Here is a 26,249-nt window from a genome sequence, read left to right on the forward strand (position 1 = left end):
CGCGGCGGGGCCGGGCCGGGCCGGGCAGGGCAGGGCGGCCGCGGAGAGCAGCGATGGTGCCGCTGGGGCAGCGTGGCCCCCCGCCCGGCGCGGCCGGGGACCTGGCGGCGCTGGCCGAGTTGGACGAGGCGGCGCTGCTGGCCGGGCTGCGGGAGCGCTTCCTGCAGCAGCACATCTACGTGAGTGCCGGGGGCCGGGGCGGGGGGCGGCGGCGGCGGGCGCTCTGCTGACCGGCTGTCCCGTCCCCACAGACCGGCATCGGAGACATCCTCGTCGCCATGAACCCCTTCCAGCCGCTGCCGCTCTACGGGAGAGAGGTGAGCGCCGCGCCCCCCGCCGCGCCCCGCCGCCCCCCGGCCGCTCACCCTTCTCCGCCGCCGCTTCCCCGCAGGTCTCCGAGCGGTACCGGCGCCTCCAGACCGACGAGCTGCCGCCCCACATCTTCGCCGTGGCCAGCCGCGCCTACCACGCCATGCTGGGCCGCGGGGGCGGAGGACCCCGCAACCAGTGCATCCTCATCAGGTGAGCGGCGGGCGGCCGGGGGTCCCGGGGCCGGCGGGGGCCGGGGGTGGCCCCCGAGCTCTCTCTGGGATCTCCCTGCCCAGGGTTCTTGTGAAGCACTTCTCCAGTTCTGTTGGTGAGTCAAAATCCGTCTGCGCTGCTGGCAAGACATCCTTCATCCCGGCCGCTTTCGAGACAGATTAGCGGGCACATCGTGAGAACGTGTGGGCAGACAAATCTGGCTTTCCTGGAGCAGCTCGGCCAGCAATCTTTACAACAGTAAAGATGCTGGATTCACTTCTGGTGGGGAACCAGCCACTGGAATCCTGCTCTGGAAAAAGACGTTGAGTGCTCTGCTCTGGCAACACAACTTCCACGGTAAAAGCTGTAGTAAAAGTTGGAAGGATGATAATGGAAGGAACCAGTTTTCACAAAGTGGAGCTTCCCAAGTGTAAGCAAAGAGCAGGAAGTATTAAAACATGCTTTTCTGCTCTAAGACCTTTGGGGGTCTGGTCAGGGAGGATCTTAAAGTCGTGGGCAGTTCTGTGCTCTAGAAGTCAGGGAAAAGTGGTTATTTTAACCAAAGAGCCTAATAGTATCACAAACATTTTACTCCATTTTGTCACTCTTGTTCTGCTGGAACTCTGCAGCACAGCATGTAGTGTTACTTAGCAGGGAAAGCCTTAAACAACATCGACTAGCATCGTTACTTAGCAGAGAAAGCACTGAACAGCAAGGAGAAAGCCTTGAAACTTTAACTACCTCTTCTCTACAGATGGGTGTTGTAGAGAACAGTTTAAGTGTCATCTCACTTAAAATGCTACTTGCCAACTTGTTTGATTTAGTGCTCCTTTGTATTTGCCTTCTGATCATTTTATCAGTACTTTCGGTCTATGTGGTGTGGAAGTCAACTGCTGAATCACTGCTGAGTGTTTTGGTGGGACTGGGAGCTGGCTTTGAGGGCACTTGAGCCCCACTCATTTCTGCAGCCTTCAGGCCATTGGTGCCTGTGCTTTACATGAAGTACTCTCCACAAGTGGTGACCATGGGGTCAGTGGGTGCAAGAGGCACTGCTGGTGGGGCTTTGGGGGATAGAGAACAGTCATTGTATTTCTCCTGGGATGTCGAAGGCAAGAAACAGTAACCTGTGAGAATTTGTGATCAGTGGTCTGGTTGTTTTCTCCCAGCAGTTCAGAGATGAGTCTGATATACTCCTGTCCTTTTACCTGGTCTGTGTGCTGCTGTCACAGGAAGTTTGTGGTTTTCTCTCTGTGGGTGGTGAAACACTAATTAACAAGTCTTCCTACATGAGCACAGTTGGGGTGAACAGGGAAGATGAGGTCTCTCTTGTTAGATCACAGTTCACCAAAACACCACAGAAACACACCAGGATCTGCTGTCCCTGGTGTTCTCTTTGGTGTCTCCAGCTGAGTCTGGGAGGTCTGGATCATCCTTCAGAGGTGATGTTGGATGAAGCAGCTGCTGCCAGATCATAAGTGTTCATTGCTACCAAATTGTCTTCAGCCACAAATTCTACTGGCTCCTCTTGCCTTCCCATTGCCAAAGGACATTAGTCATAGCCTGCATGTGCTGCAGTGCAGTGCCTGGGTCACCTGAAGATGACTTGGCATTCCTTCAGAGCTGGGGGCGGTTACACACCTGCTGTGCTTGCCTTGTGAAGGTGATGTGCTTGTTGGAGGGTCTAAGGTCAAGACTGAGCCATGGAAGTGCTGTTGGGTTTTTTTTTTTTGTGGAGGAATTACTGAAAAATAAAAATAAACCTGACGTACTGAGCAGGGGCACTGGATGGCATGTTCTCAACTGGCAAAATGGTCCTTTTTTGTTTGTATGTACTTGAATGGTGCTGGTCTGACCTGTTCTTGAGATCAGGGACCTGCTTGAGGTTTTTAGCCACCTGTGACACATACTTGATACCAAGCGCAAAGCCACTGGCAGCTAAGAAGCAGTAAAGCCACACCACACGCTCAAAGGTCAGCTTAAAGGAAATGGGGACCTGCCCTCAAGTATGCCTCCAGCATTTCCTGCGTTTATTTTTTTTTTCCATGCACATGCTGAAGTTCTCGGCTGGTGTGATGTTGTCATTTAAGGACATGTTGTCTCGCGGATTGTACATTCCCTCTCCCAGGACAGGGGAGACTGCACTTTCCAAGAGCTGGTTGTTTGACTTGGAGGCGGAGGTACCGTGGATGTGTGACAGCAGAGTGACGTGCACTGCTGGCACTGTGGGAGTGTGGGCAGCTCTGCACCTGCATTCCCAGCTGTCTGCCACATGGATGTGTGAAGTGCTTGAGATCTGAGACTGCCACAGCATCTCATGATCAGTATCCAGGTATGGGTGTGATGTAGATAGGGCAACTCTCTCTGGAGAAAGAGGAAGTTGTTGGCTCCAGCATATGCAAGGAAGCTGATGTACCAGATGGCTTTTGAAGCAGAGCAAATTATCTGTCTGATACATCCCATCCAGATGCGAGAGCTTGGGGTGTATCTACTCCCTTGCAGAGGGGGAGAAGTTCCTTTATGAAGAACCTCATGGTTCACGTGTAAAGCTGTGGCACATGAGTTTTTACTCACACAGGTGATTTTGCTGAAAAAATTGTGAAACTCTTGCAGAGCACTCTCAAGTGATGGAGCACTTGAGCCATAAGGGGCTGAACAACTATACTTTAAGGCTGATGGAATTTATTTTGCTTTTTCTTGGCAGTGGAGAGAGTGGTGCTGGGAAAACAGAGAGTACAAAGTTGTTGTTGCAGCACATCATGAACCTATGCAAAGGCAACTCACAGCTGGAGCAGCAGATACTTCAGGTAGGTCGTTGCAGGATGGTGCTTGAAGGTGCAGAAGCAAAACTGCTGCAAGACAACTTGAATTAGGCTTAGGAAGCCTGCTGGTGAATCACCAATGGAAATCAGGGAGCCACACATAAGACATAAGAAAATATTGGATAAGAATGGTGAGATAGCTGGCCACAAATTAGAAGGGTTAGTAGGTCAGTAATTCTGTTTGCTGTAGATGATTCTTAAATTAGAGAAAACCATTGCAATCATTTATCATGTTCTCTTTTACAAGAGATTGGTGGCGTTTTTCTTAATAATTTCCTGTTTGAGGTAGAAAAAGGTAGAACATGCCACTTTCATTAAAAAAATGAGATCTTGATTTAATGGTACAGAGGGATGAAGAATTCCCACACTCTTTAGTAACCCATCCTTGGCTACTTATACTGTGAGGCACATACCTGCTAGCTGGCTAACTGCCATGCTTGCTCTTTTCATATATCTTTGCTAGCTCATTTTGAAACATAATTGACTCTTTGGTCTGAAATATTTCCACTTGAATTTCTCCCCAGGGAGTTGTGAGGTTTTTTTTAAACAAATCATACTTTAAACCTTCCATGTGATAGATTAACAAGAGTGAGTTCTTGGACTGCTTCATTTTAAAGTCTGTCTTTTCAGATTTCCTGTAGAAACATAGAGGTCTTTTTCTGTGTGGTAGGTTAACTTCAACCAGTGCCCACCAAGCCACTCTGTCACTCCCCCTCCTTAAGTGGACAGGGGTAGAAAAACATAACAAAAGCTCGTCAGTTGAGATAAGGACTGTGAGATCACTCAGCAACTACCATCACAGAAAAAATGGCTCATCTTAGGGAAAATTAATATAATTTCTTGCCATTAATGTCAGAGTAGGGTGATGAGAAATGGGAACAAATCTTGAGACACCTTCCCCAACTCCTCCCTTCGCCCTAGGCAGAACTTGACTCCCAGTTTCTCTACCTTCTTCCCTCCAGCAGCACAGGCAGATAGGGGATGGGTGTTGAAGTCAGTTCATCACAGTTTATCTGTGCTGCTGTCTTCTTCCTCATGTTCTTCCCCTCCTCCAGCATGGGGTCCCTCCCACAGGAGACAGTCCTTCAGGAGCAGGGTGCTTCAGTGTGGGCCCCCACAGGGTCACAAGTCCTATCAGCAAACCTGCTCCAGCACGGGCTCCTCTCCACAGTCCTGCCAGGAGCCTGCTCCAGCACAGGCTTCCCACGGGGTCACAGCCTCCTTCAGGCACACCCACCTGCTCCAGTGTGGCTCCTCCAGGGGCTGCAGGTGATCTCTGCTCCCCCCTGGACCTCCCTGTGCTGCAGGGGCACAGCTGCCTCACCAAGGGCTGCACCAGGGGCTGCAGGGGAATCTCTGCTCTGGCTCCTGGAGCAGCTCCTGCCCCTCCTCCTTCAGCTCCTGCAGAGCTGTTCCTCTCACACATTCCCACTCTTCTCTCCCTTCTGTGGGTGTGCAGCAGATTTTATCCCAGAGGCACTGCCACTGTCAGTGGTGGGCTCAGCCTTGGCCAGTGGCAGGTCTGCATGGCTCTGTTGTCTGGCATTGGGTCTGTTGGACATAGGGAAAGTGTCTGACATCTCCTCACAGAAACCAGCTTTAGCTCCTCCTGCAACCAGTATATTGACACATAAACCCAATGCCCTGTGCTGTGCTTTGGGCCCTGGAATGGTGAATTAATTCAGTGTGGTGTCATCCATGGTGGATCCAAGGTGAATGCCTGTGCTGGGTTGTGGGAATGTGGCATTGATACGCCTGCTGTCTCTGCTTAGAGCTGGCTTGGGCCGCACTGCCAAGCTGCTTTTGACCTGAGCAGCTTCTACAGGCAGGAGAGCTGTGCTTGCAGAGTGCCTAGAGCTGGCTTGCACTTCTTTCCCTGGAAATAACTCACTTCAACCCAGATGAGCTGCCCTTGGAAAGCCTAGATGTGACAGTGAAGAAATAATATGCATCTTATTTGGTTCCTGTAGATATATCCAAGGACTAAAGCTAGACCTTTGGGGGATTACCACCATACCTTAAAGCTTTGTTCAACAGGATGTCCAGCATCTACTCTGAGGCATTGTTCTTCCAGCTGACAGGCAGTCTTTCTTTAATTTCTTTAAATTTAAGTCTTTCTTCTCTTGTTAATTTCTTTATAATACGCTGTCCTTATGTCTACAAATTTCAATAGCTAAGCTGTCATACTTAGTTAACTGAGTGCCATGGTGACTTTGTTTACTGCTGTTGTATAGCACTCAAATTATCTAGTGACAGCAGGTACTGTGTGGAAATAGGTTGTACCAACCTATTTGCCTTCTAACAAATGAACTTGATGATCTTACTAAGATCCCAGCAGTTCAATTGTACTGATCATTGTTAATCTCACATTGCTTAGTCTTTGTGATATTTGCCTCTTTGAATTTCTTTATCCAGGCAGAGATAAAATAGGTGCTCATCCATATTCATGGAGTGGTTCCTTTTCCAGCTGATCTCTGAGTAGAAAATGCAAAGATAAATTTTTCCAAGTTTGATTGGATTGATTAATCTGAAGAATGGTTGTTCTGTTTCTTCACTTGTTTTAGGTGAATCCATTGCTTGAAGCTTTTGGCAATGCCCAGACAGTGATGAATGACAACAGCAGCCGCTTTGGAAAATACATACAGCTGCGTTTCCAGAAAAATACAGGTAAAGTCAAGGGCAATTACTAGCCTGGGGGTGGTTAGGAAGTGGAGGGAGTGGACTGAGTAGTCAAAACTTGAGGGTAAAATTTTGGCACGTGCCTCCCTGTAGGAAGGGTGTGCAATTAAGTAAAATCTCACAGCAACCACTGTTGGATAGGATCCAGGTTGGATTAGGCCTGGATTTGGACAGAGTGGGAGCAAGGATATGAGGGTGAGAGTGCAGACTAAGGGTCAGTAATACTCTGTGGTGCCAGAAGCCTTTGTTTCTGCTGAAAGAGGGGAACAGAAATCTCTAAGACCACAGGAAGCATGGAGAAGCCCATTTCCAGTGTACTGGGCAGCCTAGAGGGTCTTGCACTCAAGAAAGATAATTTAGACAATTCTGTAGTCCTGGCACCAAAGAAGAGATGTGGGACAGCCCAGGCAGCTTCATGTACCCCAGCGTGAAGTTCCCCACCCTGTCACCTTTTTGTGTGCAGTGCAAGGTGCAAAGCTGAGCGAGTACCTGTTAGAGAAGTCGCGGGTGGTACGACAAGATACTGGGGAGAGGAATTTCCACATCTTCTACTACATGTTTGCTGGACTGTCTGCAGAGCAGAAGGAGATGTATGGGTTATTGGATCCTTCACTCTACAGGTGCGTCAAAGGCAGACCCTAGTTTAGTATTTGTGATGGGTGGTGAAGGGGAAAACAGCATAACGGAGGTTTTACCTCTGCCCTGGGGTTTTATCTGGGGGTGAGCAGGAGCTGGAGTGGGATCTGAAGCTATGTGAAGAGCTGAGCTATCTGAGCTATCTGGAGCTATGTGAAGAGACACAGTCCATCATGGAAGCTGGGAGGCCAGGGGTCTCTGCTGCACTACCTTGGAAAAGTTTCTTTCCCCTTCTGGTGATCTGCTTTGTTCCCATCAGGGATGACTGAGTTGCGGTGTTGATTGTGTGACAGTTTTTATGGGATGTGCACTTTCTCAGGTACATAAGTGGACGATTTGGTACACAGGAAGTAGCTGAACACTGGAAGCACAAATACCAAGAGGTTTGCAATGCCCTTGACATGGTGGGCTTCCAAGAACAGGTTAGTCCTGGGGCGGTTCATTTCCATCTGTGCTTCCTGCAGGCACAGGGTTTCTTTCTAGCTGTTCTCTTGAAGCTCAGACCTGTTTCTTTCTCTAGATTTTCCATGTTACTTTCAGACAACCTGAGTCTGCCAGACTTGGTGGAGAGCTTTTTCCCACAGGTTGCCTGTGCCTCTTCCCTTAACCTCTCCAACTTCTGGGTGGTCTGTGTTATACATGCTACATGCTAGTAAGTTTTTCAGTCACCTTGCTTTTGTGTTTTAGGAGCAAGTGGACATGCAGGCTATCTTGGCTGGTGTATTGTCTCTGGGCAATGTGACCTTTGAGCCTGAGGAGAGCAATGGGTCTGTGAAGGTCAGTGAGGCCTCCCAGGGATGGCTGAAGGCTGCAGCGGTGAGTCACAAGAAATTTTGATGAAACCTTATGGGTATTATGCTCTTCCCCACTGGCTGTGTGACTGCAGCAGCTGTTCCTGCCAGAGGATGTTTTCTGCCTCAAAATGTGAAGGTTTCTAAAGAACAAGGTTTTTTTTGGAAATGTACAGTTTGACCCCATGACAGCATTTGTGTTCACTGCTATTCATACCCAGAGAGATGCATCTCTGCTTCTGTTTCTCGTCTTACATAGTCAGCATATACCTTGCTGACTTCATAAAACACAAGCTTTATAAAACTAAATGTTTTATGTTAGTGAGTTTGTTGATGCCTTGGAGAAGTTCAAGTGTGCAATATCTGCATTTTCGTTCTGTGTTTTCATCAGATTTTGTCCAAGGATACCAACCTAAGTGCTGTAATTTTTTGTTAGCTATCTTGAATTAAGCTTTCTGTTATTTTGTATTAAATTATCACAGATTAAGAAGTATGTATTTCCCAGGACCATTCCATTTTTTGTTATATGGGATGGAGAAGTTATCCTGCTTTGTTAACACCACAGGACAGAAAAAAGTAACATACTTCTCCTCTTTCTATTTCTTTTCATTTTGACCTGTTTGAAATCCCAGCACCCTTGCTCTTCGGTTTCACTCCCATCTCTTTGCTTGTTTCCCTCCTACACCATACCTGAAAATACCACCTATGTCTGTACTGCAGCCAACTTCTTTTTATCTCATTTCTGAAAGCCTGCTCCACATTTCTTGCCCACAGGAGGGGAATTCCTGTTAAATCACGGAGGGGTTCCATGTGTCTGCGTTTGCTTTGTTTCCTGCCTCTCGTGCGGGTTCCTGTGACTCTGAAGCTCAGATGCTTCAGCACCTGCACAGTCACCTCCGTGTGGTGCTGTTCAATAAGTCATCAAGCCGCTCAGCAGGGACTGGCGTGGCTCCCAAAGAAGGTCAAAGGTGGCAGCCCTGGAAGAGCAAAACAAAGAGTGTTTGAGAGGGGATGTGTAGGCTGGTCGCTGTGGGGGTGGAGTGGGTCAGAGCCCACATCTGACTCTGATGCCAGCAGCAGCACTCACCCTACAGTGGGGCTCAGAGGCCTGAGCCTGATTCATGATCCCGTTACACACAGACAGACACAATCCTCATGAACAGAGTAAGGGTTTACAACTGACTGTCCTCATCTCTTTCCTGTTTCCCAGGGTCAGTTTGGAGTCCAGGAAGATGAGCTGTTAAAATGCCTGACTTGTACAACATCAGTGACCCGAGGCGAGCAGATCCAGCGCTTTCACACCCAGCAGCAGGCAGAAGGTAGGAAACACAATGAATTGCAGATGTGCTGGCTAGAAAGACTGGATTTTGATGGAAGGGTATCCCCACACATGTGCAGCTCGTTGGGAACAAAGATGTCCTTCTGTGCCCCTTCATTCCTCTCACACAGAGGGAAGTATGTCAGTGTTTATCTGTTTAGTCGCTTACTGACATGGAAGGCCATGAATGCTGCTTTTGTTTGGTCTCCAGGAGACTGCAGAGATTAAATGAGAAACCAAGGAATTAGCTTTGCTTTCTGCCTCAATCCAGCCCAGAAAGAAACTCTGAGTATTTGTGCAAAACAGGGGAAGGCTCCTGTTGCAGAGTGCTGGCAGTGTGCAGAGCTCTAGGTAATAGATGGAGAAACAACCACCAGAACAACAAGATATCACAGTCAGAAATGGAGTGAAAAGAGTAAAATAGCAAGCACAAGGTGGTATTTTCCCTTTCAATAAAACAAGAAAATAATCTAAAATAATCTGTACCAAAAGGTTCATATAAATTATAGTACTTTAAAAGATAATTTTAAAAAGAGATTATTGCTTCAAATAAATGAAAGAAGAAAATGAAAATGAAATGGGATTAGCTAGTTCTGTTTTACAAACTTCTCTAGACAATAAACTATCCATCTCTAATCATAAGTCATGTTAATGTGGTCTCCTTAGAATGTCAGCAAGCTTTCCATCAATTGTGTCCTTTTCTTGACTACAGCATTTAAACACTTAGCAACTATGGGCTAGAAGGAAGAGAACCATCCAATTTTCCAAGTAAAATTGGGAGCTTCTCCCTTGGTTTAGCAGTGAGGGGATCCATACTTACTGTATCTTCAGAGGGGAAAACGAGTCTCTGGATATTCTAAAAAGTGGAGTGACTCAAAAGTGCCCTGGTATGGCATGGCTGATCTTGTAGAAACCTTGTGAAGATTTTAAAATTAAAGAGCTGTTTTTACAGCTCCCACTCGCAAAGGATGGGGGCAATCCAATGTTTATCTGGTCTTTAAAGTGGCTTCATGTAGCCATTGTTGCTAGAGGTGGATGTGTTGAGCCAGCTTGTGTTGTGTGCCCTGCCCTCCTGCCAGTGAGCTGCTGCTGTTCCCTCTGTGCAGATGCTCGGGACTCCATTGCAAAGGTGGCCTATGGCCGAGTGTTTGGCTGGATTGTTTGCAAGATCAATGAGCTGCTGGCTGAGAATGTGGATCCTGACGTGGAACTGAGGGAGATAGGTGAGTTCTGCCTGCCTTGCTCCTGTTCATTTCTTAAATGTGCATCCCTCAGCCACATCGAAGCACAAGGCACAGCATGAGGTTTCACAGAGCTTGTGTGCTGGGATGCATTGGCAAAACAGTGATCCTGCCAGAGATAAGAGTCAGCAGTATGAAGTCTGTAGGGCTTTATTCAGCTCTGAGCAGTCAGTTGATCTGAAGTAACTGTGAGGCTGTTCTGGGGCACTCTGACTTAGCAGAGAAGCCAAGCTGGAGTGGGTCTTCTTTTAACTAACTCTCCAAGCTGTGGAAGAGCTGCCACTGGTGTCTCTCTTGGATGCATTTTCCCTGTGCCACAAGAGCTGTGTGATAAGAGATTTAGTTGTGTGTTGGTGTACACAGGAATCTGCAGGGATGGGCTGCAGGCTCCACAATGTGCTCTTCTTCCCTTTTTTTAGGCATCTTGGATATTTTTGGGTTTGAAAACTTTCCAGTGAATCGTTTTGAACAGCTTTGCATAAACTTGGCCAATGAGCAGCTGCAGCATTTCTTCAACCATGTAAGTCTGCTGGGGGTGACCTCACCTTGTGTTGCAGAGAAAGCAGAACACTGCTCCAGCTGGTGCATGCAGGAGAGCTTGGCAAAAAACATATCTGTTGCCTGTAAGGACAGAAACAGTGAATACTGAAGCAAGATAAAGAGCAGTAACCTTCCCTGCTGGGTAGGGAGCCACTGGGACAGGAAAGGCAGAGATAGAAAGATCAAGCAGTAATTAAAGTCGTAATAGCAGGGACACTTACACTCTGACAAGTGTTCCTGCTTTGTGCACCAGCACCAGTGAGTGCCAGGGTTACAGAGAGCCATGGAGAGCAGCAGCTACATCTTGGACCTCTCATGCTGTGGCTGGGAGTGCCACACCCCCGTCCTCTTGTTCAGGGCAGGAAGGAAGATGGTCAGGGTTTGTCTAGCCAAGTCTGGTGGGTGCTTTAACCTCTTTTTCCTTTATTTCAGCACATTTTCCAGCTGGAGCAGGCTGCCTATAAGGAAGAAGGGCTGCCTTGGGAGACCATCACATTCAACAATAATGAACCTATTCTGGTGAGTGAGAGGACTGACAGACTATAACTGGTCCATCCAGCCAAGAGAAAAGTCTTGCTCTTTCTCTGGGGAGGAGATGCACCTGGCAAGAACCTCTGCAAAGGGTGGAAAGGGTGAGAGGGAATGTCCTGCACTGCTTTATGTATGTGCCATGCATCTTCTTTCCTGCAGAATCTGCTCCTGGCCAAGCCACTTGGGCTGCTGTCTCTTCTGGATGAGCAGAGTGCATTCCCTCAGGTATGCATGAGACAGGAGGCAGGGAAAATATTCTGGGGGCTAATCTATCAATGTATATCTGGGCTACAAAGAAAGCTCTTGGGCTGGAGTGTAGGATGAGCAGAGATGTCTCCATGTGTGACTTATGAGACAGGACATCCTCATCAGAGGCAGTCTAGTGGCATTGGCATCCCTGTGAAGAGTCAGAGAGAAGGTGCAGCAGAAAACAATTGCATAGCCAAGGATACTTCCAACATTTTGTTTTGATTCTGTGTGTCCTCATCAGGCCTCTGTTGCAGCTTATGAAATCTGCTCTCTTGCAGGCAACTGATAAGACATTTGTGGATAAACTAAACAGCAGCTTTAAGGGGAATTTACACTTCCAGCCAGCCCGAGGCCGTGTTTTGGGCTTCAGCATCATTCACTATGCTGGGAAAGTATGTACTGTTTGCAGGAAGAATGCTGTTGTACTGTATGTTGGAGGGGGTGGGAGTGTTGCTTGACAAATAAGGCTTTGATGTTAAGGAATGTGTGGTCTGAGGATGACACTAACAGAAGTGATGTGTTCCCGTGGATTGCCTCCTAGAATTCCCTAGGATTTATGTGAAAGGTAGAGGAAGAGAAGAAGTCCCCTCAGGAAAGTGGGACTACCTCTCAGAATTGTAGCAGATTTACAAGAATCTGCTATTCTTTTAATCACCATTCTATTGGGACACTAGTCCTAAAGTAGTACCTTATAAATTCAAGTGCTGTATCCATCGTGCAGCACCAAAGGACAGGCTAAAGGCTTTTTCTTTACCTAATGGGTTCCAGAGCATAGCAGTGACTGGTTTTTTGTTAACACCTGGGAACACTGTGTAAACAGCAGGTAATTAATGTTTTGAAAGTGGAGGCAGTTATTTACACATTCACTGGTATCTAAGCAGCTTGAGATTTAGCATTATTGCATGTAACTTTACTGCCACCAGTATTGAAAGCATTGTTCCACATTAAGTTGAATTGATTTGAGATAATTTTTGGAACAGGAGCAGATATGAGAATTCAGGTGATTGTAACTTGCAGTTTAGTAATCTAATCTCAGTATTGTTGACTAAGTTATTATTCGTGACATTCATTATTACAAAAATTAACATTTAACATGTGAACGGTGGATGTCTTCGTGTTATGCTGCACTCCTGTGGTTCTGATGCCTCTGGAACGTGCATGGTTTGGTTCCTCAGGGCTGGCATCTGAATGGGGTGCATGTGTTTTTAAAGAATTCATGTGCGATCCAGAGTACAGACAGTTTAACTCATGGTCAGCTCCCAGCAGGCTGTGGAAGTGGCTTTTACTGCTGTCCTCAGTGAACTGCTGCCCTTTCCCCAGGTACAATATGCTGCCAGGGGCTTTCTAGAGAAGAACAGAGACACCGTGCCAGCCACCGTCCGTGGCCTCTTCATCAACAGTGTCACCCCCTTGCTCAGTGTGCTGTTCACAGGCAAGTCCTCTGCACTTCCATCATGAGCCAGGGCCCACCTTGGCAAGAGTTAAGTGTGGGCAGGAGGCTTGTGTGTTTCACAGAGTATGTTTCACAGCTAGCAGTGCCAGGGGGACTCTGGGAATGCTGCAGCCTGCACTGGAGCTGTCAGAGCAACATGTTTATTCCCTGCCATGGAAAGCAAGGCGGGTTGTATTCCCTTCCAGAGAATTACCCACCCCTCAGATGCCTTCCTGTCTTCTCCAAGGCCAGTGCAGGACTGTCTCCACTGGTCCTTTCTACACACTCTGTTCTTGTCTAGAAATGAAGCTGGTCAAGATCATAGATTCTAAAAATGGAACTTCACAAATTGTTAAAAAAACTCTCAGGTCATGCATTATTTTTCACCTACCACTACACTCCCCTTTTCCAGTTATCAATAAGCCTTCAGATTCTCCAAGGCTTCTAATTAAATTAAAAATTTAGAGAAAGGCCAGGTGGATACTTCCTTAGAAATTGGCTGGCTGACCATTGTGCTTCTGGTATAGAAATTTTGTAATTTTTTTGGTCCCATTCAGTTCATGCCACTTTCTGGGATTTACAAGAAACTGATGAATTTAATTTTTATTCTCCACTGTGTTTTTCAGCTACTGCTCAGGACTATCTTTCTTCATTACCATTTTTGCACTGTCGCTGAAGCTGCTTAGCCTAGTCCTAGCTCTTTCAAAATTCGTAAACATCAGATACAACCTGTTGTCAGTTTGGTTGTCCAGTCTGGGCAATGGCTTTAGGTGCTGAACAAAGGGTTTGGTCCAGATGACCTCCAGAGAACACTGCTAACCTCATTCTGTGATTTTATGACTCACATAAAGCCATGACATCAAGGGTGCACAAGACTCTTACTAGATCCTTTAGTAAATTAAAGTTCTCATCCTGTCACTGAATTAGTTATAAGCTATCTGACTTTAAATAACCTCCTGAGTGCTGTAAGTGAGCTCCCCATTTGCTGCTTGTGCCATTTTTTCTGCGCTGTTAGATGCCCATTGATGATAACTCTATTGAAAGTCATCTAGGTTTATTTAATAACCTGATGGTCATATCTTGTCAGTGGCAGAAATTAGTAATGCCTGCCTTGTGTGCTTCATACAGTAGTTCCATGTGGTGAAACTGAACATCCTGTGATTCAGTATTTGTGAGGAGGTTTGTGTGTGAAGTGAGGTTTGAATGTTTAGCCCTAGTGCATTGCAAAGGTACAAAGTCAACTAATTGTCTCTGTTCTTCCAGCCACTATCTCCAGGACAGGGACCCTGATGCCTCATGTGAAAGCCAAGGTATTGCTCTTCAGGTCCAGATCACAACTGATAAATGTTACCTGATAATTATTATTTGAGAAACTGTCTGAAAAAGGGCAGGCAGAAGTTGGTTTAAAATAACAGCAGACAGCAATCAGTTTCTCCTTTGGTTTTTACCATGTTTTTTGCTTGCTTCTCCCATTTGTATGTTTAGCTTGTCTTCCCTCCCATTACATCCATTCTCCCTCCTTTTTTGCCATCTGCCTTCCAGCACTGCTCTTTGCCTGTCAATCAAGCACTTCTTTCTGGGGCTGATCCTAGGTTTTGGTCTGGTTTCAGGTCACGCCAGGAGCAGATGACAAGTTCAACAGCACACGGAAGCAGTCTGCTGGAGCTCAGTTCCGGGTACGGTACTGCTGCCCTGAGGTGCCCCGTGAGATGAAATATCACTGCACTGCTTCCAGAGTGCTAAGCATGGTTAAAGCAGACATTGTGTAGACAGGGGTTTTCCTGATGGCCAAGCAGGGCTGATCATGGTGGAGATGGCCCAGTTGTTGCCAGAACCCAGGGAGTTGCTGTGGGGTGAGAAAACAGTTCTTGCTGCAGGATATTGCTCATGTGGCAGTGCTTTGGCTTGATGTGCTATTGGTCTTCCTCTGCCCTTGCCAGCATTCCCTGATGGTGCTCATGGAGAGGATGTATTCTGCCAACCCACACTTTGTGCGCTGCATAAAGCCCAACAGCCAGAAGGAGCCAGGTGTGCTGGACAACCAGGTGGTGCTGCTGCAGGTGAGCAAAAACAGTGTTCTTTACAGGGACTTCTGCCACATCTCAGTGGGAGGGCAGATTCCACCAAAAGGCTGTGAAAGGTGCCTCAGTTGAGTCTCCCCTTGCAAGAGAAGGAATGACCTCACTTTATATATCTGTAAAGATTCTGAGTGCTTGGTTGTTTTTTGACACAGACTGCTAGGTCCAGATTTTGCAGTCTTAGATTTCTCTCATTTCTTTTTCATTAATGCAATGAGATCTGCTTGTCAGGCGCTAGGATTCATCTTTGTATCTCCCCCTGGATGGGACTGGTACAGACAGTCCTGCAGAAAAATTGCTTCCCAGAGGAGACTGTTCTCACTCATCAGCCAGGGCAACTCTGAATAGAAACCAAGATGGAATTGCTTTGATAGGATCTGAAATGCCCTGATATGATTTTAGTTGGATATTCTGTCAGGTCTGAGGTATAGATGCCTTAAAGAATACTGAAAATGATTGGAAGAGTTCAGAAAGCTCAGCATCCTCTTTAATGTATATAAGAAAGGATAGGATTTAGAGGGAGTTCATCCATGCCTCAGAGTACTTCTGTGTCCAGATTTGGAAATATGAAGCTGTCCTCTAAGGGACAGAAGCAAAGCAGTGCCCATGGCTGGAAGGTGAAGTTATTTCAGTCATTGGTTTTCATGGTTTCCAACTTCCAACTCAGAGCGGTTAATCATCAGAGTTACAGGATGAGGTAATTTCAGTTCTTAACCGAGGGAATGTTTTCAGAAAAAAACTTTTCCATTTTGAACTGGAGAAGTTTAGGGCTGAATGAAGTAATTTCTGCCTGCAAAGGAGCAAAACTGATGTTGTAATGATCTGTTTCTCTTTGTTTCTCTGATCCTCTTTGTGGTGCTGCTTCAGCTCCGGTACAATGGGCTGCTGGAGACAATCCGTATCCGAAGAGATGGTTTCTCCTGGAGACCCTCCTTTGAGGAATTTGCTGAAAGGTCTTTTAAAACCTCTGAATATTCCTTGTTAGATATTATTTGGGAAATTACCCTGATTAATTAACCAGATATGGGCAATGGGTGAAAGAGTTTCTTCAAAGTTCATGTGGTATGAGGTCATGGGGTTATTTGCTGTGGAGGCTGAGTGGGAAAGATAGTGATTTGTTGTTGTTTGCTGTCAGGGTGATAGGGGTCAGCTCAGCCCTTCAAGGATGTGGCTTTTATGTGTTTGTATTGGTTTGTTTTCCACAGATATGGAATTCTTCTAGTTAAGCCTGGTGTCCCCCTCACAAAAGAAAGGTAGGAACATTAACTTTGTTGTGTGCACTCTAATTTGTTTTTCAGAGGCTTTTACTCAGAGTAGCATAGGAAACAGATTAAAAGGGTCAGAAAAAAGAGGATGGGATTTTTATGGTGATGGGAAACACATCACAGGCAAGGACATTTAATGTTTAAGAAGCATTTGATACCATGAAGAATTGAATGTTTCGTGAATTGTTATGTAGCAATTAAATTCAATTGCTGTAAAGTGTTGTTGTGCTGTGGAATGAAAACTGACCCATGTATTTAATTTGGGGGTGACAATAGTGGTCAAGGGTGTCCACTGAACACAGCATGGCAGGCACTCGAGTACTGCTGCCAGGGTCCTCTCCAGGCTTTTTCCTGATGGCTGCATGGGAGAAGAAGATGCAGACAATGCTCAACAGGCAGCCAGCACTGAATGTCTCCCAGGCTAGAGAAGATGTTTCTAAACCAAGAATTTTGTCTCTGTACAGGCAAAATATGCCATCAGCACTTTTAGAACCCGACTATTACACACATAAACATCCTTCCAGCTCTGCAGAGGAACAGGATTTTACCCTGCCAGTGTTTTCCTTCCTCCATCTAGGGCAGCAGCTCTCCACCTCCTCTTCTCCACTTTCCCAGCCTCTCCTTCCTGCTAGTGTCAACTGTGATTGATAGTGAGAATGAATATGTAAAGAAGCCAGCTGAGGGGTTTTTTAAGTCATTTAAGAAAAGGGTTTGAATGATCTCCTGGAACAATTCTCTCCTGGCAGTAGCTCCTCCTGCCTTCACAGTGCTTCCTTGAACTTCCTGATGCTTCTGAATAGTCAGAATTTCAAACCCAACTGGGGTCACAAGAGAATGTCATAGATGGGGGAGAGATTATTGTAAACAGGCGGTGTGGTGTGTTTGGAGACACAAAAATCATGGAGTGCATTTCAGAAAAGAAATCCTGTGGATATGGATTGTGGTACTGTTCAAGTTGGCTGAGATGGAAGGAAAAACACTTCTGCTTTCCTGTGTGAGATATTAGCAAAAAGTGCCACTATGATTTCACAGCCTGAATTAGCAGGGGAGAGAGGAAGCTGTCTGTGTGTTGAAACTAGAGCTGCTTTCAGTTCCAAGTGTCAGGGAATCTTTCCGAGTGACCCAAATTTTATCACTGGAGTCTGCAAAATGGAACTGGAATTGGAAAACAGACTTTCTCCCAGAAGTCTTGCTGTGCTGACCTTGCAACTTGTGTCCTCCAAAGGGCTTGGAAACAGAATGAGAAAAAACACTTCTGAGAATAAAATAGGCTCTCAGAATTGCCTCCCAGGGAGCTGAAGTAAATCTGCCTCTGGGAACCCCTTTGCGGATGTTCTTCCCAAACGTGATCCTAGCTGTACCTCAAGGTGCATTGCAGACTGACAGCTAGTTTACTGACTGCTGGGAATTGCTGAGGCACTTTTTGCCCCTTTATGCAACTAAAAAAATTGTAGTTTGCTTTGGGTAGAAAATTATTTATTTCACTTTTTTTGTCTCTTTCAGCTGCTTGGAGATACTGCAAAGTACAGAGCTGAAAGGCTGGATTTGTGGGTAGGTGCGGATGACTGCTGTAGGGAATGGGAAGCCTAAGATTTTGCATGTGTAAGCTGTCACCTGGTTCTCTTTAGGGAGAATTCTGTGGTTTTAGGAATGGGCTCTTCAAAGGATGATGGATAAAAGTTTAGGCAGTGTTTCTCACTGCATCCTTCTCTTCCAATTTCACAGAAAGTCTCGACTTTTCTTTAAATATTGGCATCAGGAACAGCTGGCAAAGTATGTGGAGCGACTGGAAAGAGCAGCAGTTATCATACAGAAAGGTGAGCACTGGGACAGGAGCTTATCTCAGACCAGGGGAAGGAAAACCTTTTCTGTAGTCCCTGCTCCACCTTTGCAGAGGACAGAAGGGTAGGGCAGGTGCCATCTCTGTGTCGAGGCCCTGTGAAGTCAGTGCTCATTGCAAATGCCCATATTCCCAGTGCTCATCCTGAGTCAGAGAGAGCCCTTAGTGTCAGCCTTGGAAAGGGAAAATGTGGAGAGCTGGGCTGAGCAGGGCAGGCACATGATTTGGCTGTATCCTGGAGTCTGGCTCACTGTCCTCTGGAGTAAGGATTGTTTGTGAGTTGTGTTGAACTGCAGAGAGGGAAATGAGTGAAGCAGTTCTCATTGCTGCTTTCAGACAGGCGAAAAGGGGTGAAATTTTGGGTTGGTTTTCTTCTTTCCTTTCCACGTAGCATCTGCTCTAGCAGCCGGTCTCTTCAGAGTGGCTGTGGGCAGATTGGTACTTCCCTTTGCGCAGGCTACATGAGGACTGTGCATCCAGGAGGAGGAGGAGGAGGAGGCTGCTGTCACCCTGCTTAGCCCCCTTCTGTTGCACTTCTCTTCTGTATGGGTTGTTGTACTGCTGGAGCATCTGAGCACCTTCCAGCTGTGCACCATAGAGTGTGACAAACATCAGATGGTCACAAGCTGTGCGCTGCTGTCATCTATGGGGAGGATGTGTGGGTAGTGGGAAATGAGAGGGTGCAGCTTTCTTAAAAAACACTTCATGTGTTTTAATAACTGGTGGAGTAGGTGGGATCACGCAATGTCTGCAATTCTCCTGGTGAGCCCTGCAAATGGCTGCTGATGGGAAAGGTTTTCCTGTGGGCTGGCATCAAGGAAATCCTGTCTCCTTCATGGTGTCTGGAAGGACAGAGAGATGGATGGCCCTTCTGTGAGGCTTTCTTTTTTAGGTATTTAGTGCCCTGGGCATTGGAGATGAGAGCTTAGATCTGTAATTTGATTTCTATAAATCTGTGATCTGGCAGCTTAGAGAGTAGAAGACAGTTCTCACAGGGTCTTGGCTGCCTGCTCACAGTAGAGTTTCCATTGCTCATTATTAACATGATTCAGGTGTTGAGGGCTTTGTACTGGATGGACTATCACCCAGTGCTCTTCCCTGAGAGAATTACAAAGGCATGAACAGTATTTTTTTTCCTAACCACAGCTTTTATCTGAACAGTTTTTAGGGGATTCAGATGTAAGAAGACCTTCCTAAAGCTGTTGGCTGAGCTGAGAGCTCAAGCACAGCGGCTACAGGAGGAGGCAGAGAGAGAAAGAGTCCAGCAGCTGGCACTGGCAGTGGAGGCCCAGGGTGAGTTGTTCCCACACACACTGAGCCAGAGCATGTCCACTGGTGTGGTGATCACCTTCAAGTGCTGTAAGCTCCAGGTCGTGGAGGCCTGCCCTGGGATGGGAATTCCATCAGTGTGGTGGGCAGGGAGCTGATGATGTTTCTGCTCTTTGGAAGTGTGGCATTGTCTGTGGGGAGTAGAAGCAGGAATAAAGGCAATTTGCCTGGCTGTGCTGGAAGGAGGGCCAGGCTGTGGTTTTACCACACAATCCATGCAGCAGAGCCTATGCCTGTCCCATGGATCTTGGATGCTTGAGTTCACCTACTTATTTCTTCTTGTTGCAGAAAGAAACTCCCTCCCAGTCCCCATGCCACGGAAGAGGCGCCCTCAGTCTAGTCCTCATCCTTCTGATCAGTCACAGCAGCCCCCAGTGCCACGGCCACGCAGCAAGCTGACAGAGGTAGCAATACTGGCTCTGCTGGGGGCCCTTAGCCAGCTGTGCTGGTTCCCTGCTCCATCCACCTTCTGCATGCACACGTTCTCCTGCATGCAGTCCCAAGAGAATGCTGTCATTATTATTATGAGAAGTGTGAGTCTGTCCTACTGTGGTTAGATAAAAAGCATGGTCATGACCTTTGAGGAACTGAAAGCAGCTTTCAGTAGATGGTGACTGATCTTCTCTTAAGGGACTCAGGAATGAGGTCACCTGCTGAAGTGATCTCTTCAAATGTCCTCTGCCTTTGACTTTGCTTTTGTGCTGACTTTCCCTCTCTCCTTGCTTTCAGTCCACTCCTTTTGATAACTTCTTGAACCCTTCTGTGCTTCCTCCTGCTGTGGGAGCTGAGGAACAGGCTGGGGAAGAAGCAAAAATGAGGAAACTCAAGAGAGGAGCAACTCTCCGCTGGTTCACAGAGACACAGGCCCAGAAGGTCATGCAGGATGATGGGGCCTTTCCAAGCTGGCTGCAGGGCATGATCAGCCGGAGGTGAGTACTTGGCACAGTCACCCCAGGTGGAAATCCATGTGTCCTTAGGACTGTGTAGGTTGGATTGGCCAGGAAGGAAGTGGAATGGGAATGGGAGTCACCAGCATAACTTTTCCCTTTTAATCTGTGAATGTCAGACCCTTACGGGAAAGTTTGGGAGTCCCTGTCACAGGTTGTAAATGCTGAAACTTTATGTAGGTCCGTGGAAAGACCACGGAAACTCATAGTACATAAGTCCACTGGGTCCCAAAATACAGATCCTGTGTAGGGATGGGAGGCTTGTTGAGCAATCAGAGAGGAAATATACACATGCTGAACTTTCCCTGTTCTGGACCGTTTGCAAGGACATGGAGATGAATTTTTGGGTTGATTCATTATGACTGTTTTTCGTATTCCAGTATAGGCCAGGAGAAGACCGTAATTTACAGCAGGAGAATATAGAATGAAGCTTACTTTTACTTTAAATAGTATTAAGAGGGGCTTTTGTGAGTAGTCAATGGCAAAACTCCACCAAAGCCCTCTGATAAGGAAAAGGAAGGGTTTTTGCTCATACTTCTGTCTAAGGAGGGTGCAGCATAGGTGGCATTTGTTCCTAGTTAGTCTGGGAGAGATATCCACTAAGCCCTTCTTTCTTATGGAGCTGTTTGCAAGACTTTGTTTAAATGCTTGAACATTTTCTACCAGGTCTGCCTCACACTTCTCTCTCTTGGCTGAGTCAAGCAGTGCTTTCTGAGTCAAGTAGTGGCTTAATCAGAGAAGTGCTGATTCTGCCAGTGATCAAGCAGGAGCAGGATGGCATTATAGTCTCACCTGTGTGCAAATTGATCTGTGCTCCACACTTGTTAACTGCCCATATGCCATAATTGGTGGGATTTCTTTGTCAGTGTTGTTGCCATCTGAACACCCGCATCATCTTGCTCCAGTTTCTAACTTTTTTTTCTATTGAAGCTGCAATTCTCCTTCAGCTTTATTAGATCTATGTTCTTGGATTTTTTCAGGTTGTCAGTGTGAACATTTTCTCAGAGACATTACCAAGCACATTAGCTTGGTGAAGGACACTACATAAGCTCACAGCTCCCTGGTGGCTGCATTTCTTTTTAATTTTTTAAGGTAGTTATTGAGGCCCTAAGCTGTAATTATGCTTTTGTCCACAGATGAAAGAATGTAGGAGAGGAATTAGTGTCTGGAAGGCAAAACAGTCTAAATTCAAGGATAGACTAGCCGTGAGCACTGCACAGTGAAGAATGTGGCAGATCCTTCCCAACGACACTTGTACTTAAGCAGACCTAAGTTTTCACACAGCAGTGTAAGCTCAGCTTCATGAAATGGAGCAGCCAGGGCAACCCCAAATTGCACTGGTGATTTGCAGTCACCTTTAGCCTGGAGCAAGGCACATGACAAGCACAAAGCAGAGCTTTGTTGGGCAGAGAAGGGGTAGACCTCCTTCCAGCAGGAAGTTCATGAAAGCCGGAGTGGTATAATCCAAGCTGGTGTTTTTCCAAGGTGCTGGGTTTACCCAGTACCCCACAGCATCCTGACTTCTTCATCCCTGGACCATAAGAAGTGCACACATGCACAGATTTCTCATCTCAGTGGTGCTTTGTGACTTGCTTGGTGCTGGAAGGCAGCTCTTGCTATTGCACAATCAAACCTGCTGGAGCAGGTTTGGAGCAGCCCTGCTTGGAGAGGTTTTGCTGAGAGTATGGTGCTTCCTCAGCCTGTTAGTGCCTCCTGCACCACTGAGTCTGAGTCATGAGACCTTATTCTGTAGCCAGGAGCACATGAGGCAGATGCTGGGCTCCCTGGGACGCCGCTGGGCTAGCACGTGAGATAGGACATGAATCCCAGCAGTGTGGCTAGGCAGCTGCTGGCTCTCTGCTGAAAAACTCTTTCCTGGTTTCAGGGAAGCTGAAAACTTGCTGATTGACAAGCCTTTGGGTTGCTTCCTTGTTCGGATCAGCCAGAGCCGACCAGGCTACATCCTGACATACCGGTAGGTAATGGGCTCAGGGGAGGTATTATTGCTCTCTACAACTCCTGGCAGGAGCCTGTAGCTAGGTGGGAGTCAGCCTTTTCTTCCCGGCAGCTGGCAATAGGACAAGAAGACACAGCCTCAAGCTGTGACAGGGTAGGTTCAGGCTGAATGTCAGGAGGAATGTCTTCACAGAAAGGGAGGTCAAGCAGAGGAACAGGCTGCCCAGGGCACTGGAGTCACCATCCCTGGAGGTATTTGAAAGATGTGCAGATGTGGCACTTGGGGACATGGTTTAATGGTGGACTTGGCAGTGCTGTGTTAAGGGTTGAACTTGAGAATCTTAAAGGCTTTTCCATCCTAAGGGGTTCTGTGAAACTGAGCACTGCATGAAATTCTGTGATCCTGGAATTCTACAGTCACAGAATTCTTGAATTCTTGAATTCTGTGATTCTATAAAACTGCTTGACTGGAGGACATTGCCTGCTCCACAGAGGAGTCCAGTGAGGATCATGTTCAGCCTCTCCTGTAGTGGATGCCTCAAAGTTTGTAGCAGCAGATGGGATACTGCAGAATCTGTCTCTTACTGAAAAAACAGACCTGTTTGTGGGTGGGGTGCTGTGGCTCCAAGGGTAGAGGTCCTGCTTAGGCTGTACTCTGTGGCCGAGAGGGCAAACGAGGTTGGAAGGAGATTGCAGTACCTATGAGCACACATAGTTAGTGCCCAGCACATCTCCTGCCCCTGTGGGGTGCTTGTTACTGAGGATCCTGATCACAACTGGCTTCTGGAGCAGGAGCCAGGTTCTGACAGGCTGAGGCCCCCATGTCATGACTGTGTCTGTCCATCCCTCTCCCCAGGGGCGAAGGGCGCTGCAGACACTACATGATCCAGGAGCAGCCCAACGCTCGCTACGTCATCCTGGGCGAGGACCGGGCCCACGCCTCGCTGACCGAGCTGGTGCGCTACCACCAGAGCGTGGGCATCCAGCCCTTCATGGAATTACTGACTGTCCCCTGTGGGCAGGTGAGCACCCAGGGTCTTCAGGGGGAAAGGAGGATGGGGCATGGACTGTGCCTTGAGTGAGTGCTTAGAGACACTGCAGCAGCATCTCTTTTGTGTTCCTGTTGAGGGGTGTCCCATTTTGGCCCTGCAGCTTGGCTGCTTCTGCATGCGCTGGGAAACACTGCTAGTCCTGGGATGGGGGAGAGGCACTGGCAGGTGGATGACACCCCACTGCCCCCTGAATGTCAGCAGTGGACACAGCTGGGTATTTCTCTTTGTTGTGCTGTTCAGTGTGTGTGAAGGGTCTGCAAACCTCTGCTGAATCCACTCCTCCTTTCTCCAGAATAGTAGTGAGAACTTGAATTACAAAAATCTGGAGAACCTCACGCTGAGTTCACCAGCAGACAAGGGGGAGACCCCTCCAGAGAAGCAGTCCTGCACCTCCATGCCTTCCAGCGGCACACCTGCTCTGCAATGGTTCAGGAACACCAAGAATTTCCAAAACCAGCAGACCCCAGAGAAGAGTAGAACAAAGCCTAGCTCTGGAGAGGGCAGCCGACGAGCCTTCCCTCGCCTCCGCTCTTCCATACGCCTGGCAATGCAGGAAATCCAGCAGGTGAGCTGGGGCATATCCTCTGCTAAGCCACAGTCCCTCTGGGACACATGGAATTTCCCTGCCCAGAGACAGGAGAGAGGAGGGTTCCACAGCTAGCACTTGGCTCCTGGGTCATAGGTTTTATTTGACAGTCTTGGGATCAAGACTGTATTCCTTGGAATATTCCTTGTCAGCCTGTGCTCCCCCGCCAATGCTGTTTCTCTGCTTCTCACCACAGTTCACTTCCAGCCCCATGAACATGTCTAGAGAGAAGAGCTCACTGCACTGAGGATGTACAGCCTGGGTGACAAGGTAAGAGGAGGCGGTGCACGATTGCTCTTTCCTGGGAAATGGAGAATCAAAGGAACTCTTCCCTTCATGTTCCACCTGTAGCATCTCTTGGCCACAAGCTACATGGAAGCAGAGCAGGAAAAAGAGGCAGCAGCAGCCAGCTTTCATCCCAGGACTCCACAGAGACCAGGGAAACCCGGGAAAATCAGCCTAAGTTTGGGTTGCCAGCAGCTGTGGTGCACGGAGTGCTTGCAGTACAGTGGCCAGGCTGCTGGAGGGAGCTCACAGTTTGTTGGAGGGCTGGGGCTGGAAGGACGAGGGCTACTGGAATGCATGCCATAGCAGTCAGCTCCAGGGGCTTCCTGGGGTGGGGAGGCAGTGACGGTGGGGAGCCCTGCGGGGTGGCAGAGGCAGCAAGCTGAAGGTGAGGCTCAAAGCAGAGGAAAAGGCAGCAACTTTGTTGCTGTAAAGAGGATTTTCAACAAAGTCTCAGCAGTGGAAACACTGCTAGTGACTGAGATTGTGATACAGTGGGTGTGTGACAGGTCTGGCGTGGGTCAGAAGAGGCCTTTTGACTGAGTTTTCCTTATCCAAAGTGTCTGGTGGATGTGCAGCTGCCCTGCCCCACTCAGCTGCTGGGAAGGCAGCTGGGAGCTGTAGTGGTGCTGTAGTACACCTCTGGAAGAATCTTGGTGTGTGTCAGCTGAGCGTGGAGAGGGATCAGAAGACCATGCTTTTGGCTGCTGACCCACTGCAGGGCTTCCAGCCTCACACCAAGATTGCCAAGTTTCCTGCATGGTTCTGCTCCCATGCTGGAAATCATGCTGGAGTAAAGCTTTTTCTCTGGGGCCTGTTTTGTCTTTCTCTTCATAGCTGAAAAAAACAGGAACTCTTCAATAGCTGAAAAAATCCTCTCCCTGAAGTGTTTAGCCTAATTGCTTCATTTCTCTGTGTCCTGTTCATTGATGCACCCGGGGGATGCTCCCTGTGTCAGAGGTTAGGCAGAAGAAAGATAAAACACGGGGATCTGCATAGATAACTGCAAGTTTGTTGTACTGGGATACCTAAATGGAATCTTTTTGTGTCCTCCAGTGAGTCGTGTTTCTTGACTGTCTTCCAGGTCCAAGAGGCTCAGACCTGTCGTCTTCCAGTGTGGTTGGGCCTTGCCTACCAGTGAGCACATCCAGAGATACAGCAGCCTTTTTTTTTTTTTTTTTTTTAACTTTTCTTTGCTGCACCCAGCTGTCCCTGTGCTTTCAGACAGGGCTGATGCAGAAGTTCACTTTCCTCAGCACTGAGGTGTTTTGTGGCTGCAGCATCCGGACCAGTCTGATCCTGGTGGAGGGGAGAGGATGGGAACAGTCACACTCTGCACAGACCCACGGTGCCTGACAGGCTGTGTGTCAGTACCTCGGTGTTCCTGGAGACTCCTCACCTGGCACTGAGAATAGTCACAAACTGGGTATCTCCCAACAACCTGTTCTGTCACACATATCTGATTACCTACCTCTTTCTCTTTCAATATTCTCTGTTTTGGTCCTGTGTATCTGCTGCTCTGGGAGCCAAGGGAAGTTGGGCTTGGGCAGTAAAAAGCAAAACTGAAGTGTCCTTTTTGTTGAGTGCAGGAGCACTTGAACAGAAACTGGGACAAGGTCAAGAAGATCTTTCTTGTAAAGGGGATTCACTGCCCTTGCATCAGTGTGCTGGCACACTGCTCCACAGTCCTTAACCAGAGCTAAAGTCAGGGACTCATTGGTGAAACCCTCTCACTTATCCTGGCTGAAATTTCTACAAGTCCAGGCTGGACAATGTGCTGCTTTACACTGACGGTGGGTAGAGGGCTTGGAACGTAAAGGACCATACTACTTGTTCTGTTTTTCCTACATTTTAAAATAAATCTCCTTTTTTTTGCCTGTGTGGAAAAGCTCAGTGTTTTCTTTGTTGTTGTTACCTGCAGTCAGTTCAGCCACAAATGACAAATGAAAGAACAGCTAACACCTCTGAGGGCAGATATGGGAACATGTGAAAATGGAGAAGCTGAAGGCAGATGGGGCACTGACCCTGGCATACAGCTGCTCCCTGTAACAGCTGCTCCTCTTGTACTTACTTATGCCTGAAGTACTTCTGGAGTGCTCCTTACTCCACCTGTAACATCTCTCCTCCGAGCCAGCCTCATTTCCCTCTGGCTC

At 47.6% G+C, this 26,249-nt stretch overlaps 1 protein-coding gene across 2 annotated transcripts; it reads left to right on the plus strand.

Moving 5' to 3' along the window:
• The first annotated feature begins 28 nt into the window (after positions 1-28).
• LOC132341925 (unconventional myosin-VIIa-like) lies at positions 29-25,984 on the plus strand. Of its 2 annotated transcripts, XM_059874068.1 has the most exons (30): positions 29-179; positions 252-317; positions 392-522; positions 3,224-3,326; positions 5,906-6,008; positions 6,484-6,640; positions 6,976-7,078; positions 7,344-7,472; positions 8,658-8,766; positions 9,872-9,988; positions 10,426-10,526; positions 10,979-11,065; positions 11,237-11,302; positions 11,605-11,718; positions 12,647-12,758; positions 14,022-14,068; positions 14,369-14,434; positions 14,699-14,818; positions 15,704-15,789; positions 16,042-16,089; positions 17,605-17,652; positions 17,827-17,918; positions 19,103-19,234; positions 19,559-19,674; positions 20,000-20,199; positions 22,103-22,192; positions 23,030-23,195; positions 23,518-23,790; positions 24,008-24,081; positions 25,181-25,984. In XM_059874068.1, exons 1-29 carry the CDS (start codon positions 54-56, stop codon positions 24,056-24,058), a joined length of 3,159 nt encoding a protein of 1,052 aa, XP_059730051.1. In that variant the 5' UTR covers positions 29-53; the 3' UTR covers positions 24,059-24,081; positions 25,181-25,984. The 2 variants fall into 2 exon arrangements, with proteins under 2 accessions (XP_059730051.1, XP_059730052.1); XM_059874069.1 differs by lacking the exons at positions 24,008-24,081; positions 25,181-25,984 and having other exon boundaries at positions 23,523-23,661.
• The last annotated feature ends 265 nt before the right edge of the window (positions 25,985-26,249 follow it).

Source organism: Haemorhous mexicanus, chromosome Z, assembly GCF_027477595.1.
Source record: "Haemorhous mexicanus isolate bHaeMex1 chromosome Z, bHaeMex1.pri, whole genome shotgun sequence".
Classification (NCBI taxonomy): Eukaryota; Metazoa; Chordata; class Aves; order Passeriformes; family Fringillidae; genus Haemorhous; species Haemorhous mexicanus.

What these genes read in the sequence shown, in the direction of transcription:
- LOC132341925 (XM_059874068.1), top strand. Translation starts at nt 54, where the DNA reads ATGGTGCCGCTGGGGCAGCGTGGCCCCCCGCCCGGCGCGGCCGGGGAC. An exon ending in AGCAGAGTGCATTCCCTCAG is followed by an intron (nt 11,303 to 11,604) that starts GTATGCATGAGA and finishes GCTCTCTTGCAG; the next exon opens with GCAACTGATAAGACATTTGT. An exon ending in CTGAAAGGCTGGATTTGTGG is followed by an intron (nt 17,653 to 17,826) that starts GTAGGTGCGGAT and finishes CCAATTTCACAG; the next exon opens with AAAGTCTCGACTTTTCTTTA.